Below are 4,675 nucleotides of genomic sequence, written 5' to 3'. Positions count from 1 at the left end.
ACGTAACACTAGTGCACACTTAATGGAGTTCAGTGTGGTATAATCACACTTCTCATATGTGCTGGTCCTGGTTTATCAGTATAGTCACGGCCCTGAGGCGGTCTAGAACTGAATGTCCAGCCTCTGAATGGTATGAGGTCTCAGTAGCTCTCTCTATGGTGCCCCCTGCTAATCTCCAGCCCTCTTGCCACTATGTCAAAAGGAACCAACACATTTCAAAATGAGAATTTGAAGTAGAAAACGAGTTTAATAAGAGGGTTCCCTTTCATTCTAAGAACATGACATTTCCTACCCCATTGGGGCCTTGATCTCCTAACCCCTTAGAGCTTTCGGCATCTGTTTTGGAACAAAAAATTTTTGTGAAATATAGTCCAATAAGCTGGTCGGGGAATAGGAGGAGAAGCAGATCCACAAGTAAGTCAGTCGCCCTGGGGTATACAAGGAAGAGGGGCTCCTGGCAGAAATGGCGTGCTCGATGTCCCGCAGCACAGGGGTGATGTCTGAGCAGGACCTGTCTTTCATGATCGGGAGTAAGTTCTTCTGTGTACGGACATAGTCCTGGCCATAGTCATCCTGTATCTCCTGGGAAAGGTGGTCCAGGATTTCCTTCTCCATCTTATCCCAAGTTTCAGGTGGGCCTGTGATGTCTGGAACACAAGAAGAGAGGAAGAGTGAGATCCTGGGAAGGCCAGGATGAACTGGGGAGGCCAGGGATTATGGACTAGCCTCTGCTGGGAAAGATGGGTGTTGTCAATGTTCTTTTCTTTTCTTTTTTTTTTTTTTTTGAGATTATAATCACATCCTTTCTCTTTTCCCTTGCCTCCCTCTAAGTCCTCCCATATGCCCCTGCTTTCTCTGTTTTTTTTTTTTTTTTACATTAATCATTGTTACAGGCATATATACGTGTGTGTGTGTGTGTGTGTGTGTGTGTGTGTGTGTGTGTGTGTGTGTGTGTGTGTGTGTATTCCTACATACAATCTTCTGAGTCTGTATAATGCTACTCATATGTGTGTTTTCAGGGCCGACCATTGAGACATGGCAGAGTGGAGGGGAAAGCCCACTGGTCCTCAGCCCTACACAAAGAACCAGGTGACTAAGGAGCGCTGAGGGTGGGACACAGAGTGTTCTCCAGAGAAGAGCACACAACGAGCCATGTGAAACCAGATAGTCAGCTCTGTACACTCCTCATACAATGTGTGCTTCATGACATTGCTGATGGGCCTTTCTAAACCTACACATGAGGCTAGAGAAATGACTTTAAGAGAACCGGCTGCTTTTGTAGATGACCCTGGTTTGGTTCCCAGCACCTACACCAGGTGACTCACAGCTGCCTAGAACTCTATATTTAGGGCATCTGGCACCCTCTTCTGACCTCCACAGGCCTCCTCCTACATACATGGGGTGCACATACAAACACTCAGGCACACACACGTACACATAAAATAATGGATAAAACTGGGTGGTTAGAATGAATGTTCACAAACTGAATAGCCCAAGTCATGAACAACTAGTCCAAAAACAGAGCAGCACTCTCCCCGAAGTCCCCTTCTCAAGCTGCCACTGTCCTTGCTAACAGGATAGGCTCATTCTACCTGTTTTGAACACTTACTCTTTGGTGCTAGCCTTTTTACTCAGCAGTGTGTGTGTGTGTGTGTGTGTGTGTGTGTGTGTGTGTGTGTGATGCATGCACATGTGATATGGCCACTCTCTTTGTTGCATAGCTCTTCATTGCATAACTATTGAAAAACTTTGTGGACCTGATATATTTCAATGGAACTTTGTGTTCTTTTTCTGTTTGCAACTCTTACAGATATGACTGTCTCAAACATTTTAGCACATGTCTTTTGATGGCAATTATGTGTGTAGGACACAATGTCTACAATGTAACATTGGATATATGATCTGTTCTGTGTGCCTAAATATGTAAATACATCCTACACACAGCATGCACATATAACTTATTAAGAATACAAAAATTACCCAATTCTGTATTGAAAATTTAGTATGCAGCTTAAAATACCTTCTGTGTGTAATTTTAAACATTAAATATGTCTTAATATAATTTCAGTATGTTTGAATTTTATTATATAAATGAAATGATTAAATAGAAATATATTTTAACATACAGACAAGGTCTGCTTATTATATGAAATTAAATAAAATATATTTACTTTAAAACATAAAAACAATGTCTCCTTATTTCATATGTGAGTACCAAGGGGATGTGGGCATCTTTGAAATCAATGTACTTTGATGAAACTAACATTTCCTCCACGTTCATATGCTTATGCACACAGAAGGAACCAAAAAAGGTGGTGTTCTGCTCTTCCCTGGTCAAAAGCTGTAGATCTGAGCTGTGGTTTGAAGCGCGCCAATAAACTTGGTGTTGAACAGCTTTCAGCCAGCCACTTTCCAATCACAGCCTTGCCAGCCAGCCTTTGCTAGGGCTCATCACTGCAATGCTGCAGTCCACAGACTCGTAGCATATACCCTGCTGTATGTGGGCTCTGGGTCCCCCCCAAAATGCAAATCGTTAGTTTAAAAAAAAAAGAGCATTTTTAAACTTTGAATAGCTACCACCAGATTATCCCTCCAAAACACCATGGCCCCCATTCTCTGTCCTGCATGTATGCAAGGGTTGGTTGGCTGGCTGTGGGATGCACCTTTATTTGCCACTGTATGAGTGCTTATATGAAGTGTTGTACCCCAAAGTCCAGTGATGCTGGGGGACTATAAGCGAACATCCAGTGGCCCATTTCTCTTCATGAAGGCACTGCACTACAGCTGGAGAAATAATCACCCAACAATTAATTTGGAGATGTAGCCTTCTAAGACACCCTGGCTTGCACGTATGTCCCCCACCCCCGCCACCTCTCTCTAACCCCTGATCTCAAAAGCTAGAGAATTTCTCTGTCTCTCTCTCCACTTCATTGACTTATAAAAGTTATATTCATTATTACACATATATGTATGTATATCTGCCGATCTGAATGCTGGGTAGCAGGCTGGGATGGCCCGAAGTGCTTATGTGAAAGCCAGAGGACAACTTTCAGAATCAGATCTCTTTTTCCACCATGTGTGTCCTGGGGTTTGAACTCAGGTCATCAGACTTGGCATCAAGTGGCTTTCCTCACCTATTCATCTCTCCCACTATTCATGAACTAACCACATTTGAGAATACACTGTCTAGAGCTCCTAACTGCCCCCGCATCCCGCGCCAGTGACAAAGCCATCATGAAATGCCTTGGCTACTTTTATTGTAGGACATTGGGGAAAAAAACACAATCTGTGTCCTTGTCTGTTTTTTAGAAGCTCGACACCGATTTCTTTGTAAGTTCCTTCCTTGCCTCCACCTTCAGTTAGATGAAAACACATGGCGTTGTTCTCTAGCCTGCCTTCTATTGCCGGCTGACAGCCTGGCATGAAACACAAGACCAAACAGAGGCACTGGAGATCTGTCCTCAAACTCCTCATCATCACATTGTACCAGGAGCCTGCACTGGGATGTATTACCCACCTTGCCTTGGGGTGCCCTCACCTGGAGAACATCAATTAAGTCTGCCCTGTAAATAATAAAGAACTAGAAGAAGTTCCCAATAAAACAATTGCATATAAAGCTTTTTCTTTCTTTCTTTCTTTCTTTCTTTCTTTCTTTCTTTCTTTCTTTCTTTCTTTCTTTTTCTTTCTTTCTTTCTTTCCTTCTTTCTTTCCTTCCTTCTTTCTTTCTTTCTTTCTTTCTTTCTTTCTTTCTTTCTTTCTTTCTTTCTTTCTTTCTTTCTTTTTAGTTTGGGTTTTTTGAGACAGTGTTTCTCTGTGTAACAATCCTTCACCACTACCCATTGTAGGATGAGGAGGTGGGTACCTTTTGAAATACGGAGAGGCTTAGATGGAAAGGGTTGTAAAGAGGCTTCTGGGCGCTGGTTTCATTGTTGATCTTAGTACATGAGTACTTGTGTTAAGTTGTTAAACGGAGTGTCATACCTTTCCCTATGTCCATGATATAGTTCTTCATGGAAACAGTAAGATCAACTCCCCCAAGCATGTGTGGTGTTGTGCCTGCTAAGAGTAGGTCCCCAGAAATCTCAGCAGCAAGACTTCCCTGGGTCCCTGAAAGTGTAACTTCACACCAGCTTGCGCCTTTTTCCACAGGGAGCCTTGTGTGGATATGCTGGAATTTTCCTTTGGCTCATGAGCATAACCTAATCTTTGATTCTACTGCCAGGTGTCAAAGTCCAGTTCAGGAACAGCAAGTTGGCTCAGTAGGGAATGACACTTGGCACCAAGTCTGACAACCTGAGATTGATCTCCAAGAATCACATGGTGGGAGGAGAAAACCAGTTCCCAGAAGTTGTCCTCTGATCTCTATGCACATGCCATAACATGTGGGCGCCCACACATACATACATGCACAAAAAAATAAAAATAAAGAAATGTACAGAATAAAAGTGTGGTGAGGCATCTTCTTGGCCCACTGGCTCCCAGCTGGCTTTCCCCTCTAGAACACCCTTATCTCCCTTCCAGTCCAGATTTGTTCTACTCTTCTCTACCAACTTCCCCCAATTCTCCTCCCTGTTGGGGAGTTTAGAGTAGAAACCCATCCACAAACATCATCTTCTCCCCCATTTCTATTACCCTGATCCCCCTTCTCAGTCTATATGGCTCATGTTTTGTTTTA

General features: G+C 43.1%; 1 protein-coding gene across 1 annotated transcript in view; it reads right to left on the bottom strand.

Moving 5' to 3' along the window:
• Window positions 1–312: 312 nt before the first annotated feature.
• Window positions 313–4,675, bottom strand: part of Hsd17b2 (hydroxysteroid 17-beta dehydrogenase 2) — a 55,822-nt gene continuing 51,459 nt past the window's right edge. Inside the window, exon 4 of the mRNA XM_036188861.1 lies at window positions 313–647. Within this exon, the coding sequence (XP_036044754.1) occupies window positions 313–647 (335 nt within the window). The remainder of the gene's footprint in view (window positions 648–4,675) is intronic.

This window comes from Onychomys torridus, chromosome 5, assembly GCF_903995425.1.
Source record: "Onychomys torridus chromosome 5, mOncTor1.1, whole genome shotgun sequence".
NCBI classification, from domain to species: domain Eukaryota; kingdom Metazoa; phylum Chordata; class Mammalia; order Rodentia; family Cricetidae; genus Onychomys; species Onychomys torridus.
This window is presented reverse-complemented; position numbering and strand designations above follow the sequence as displayed.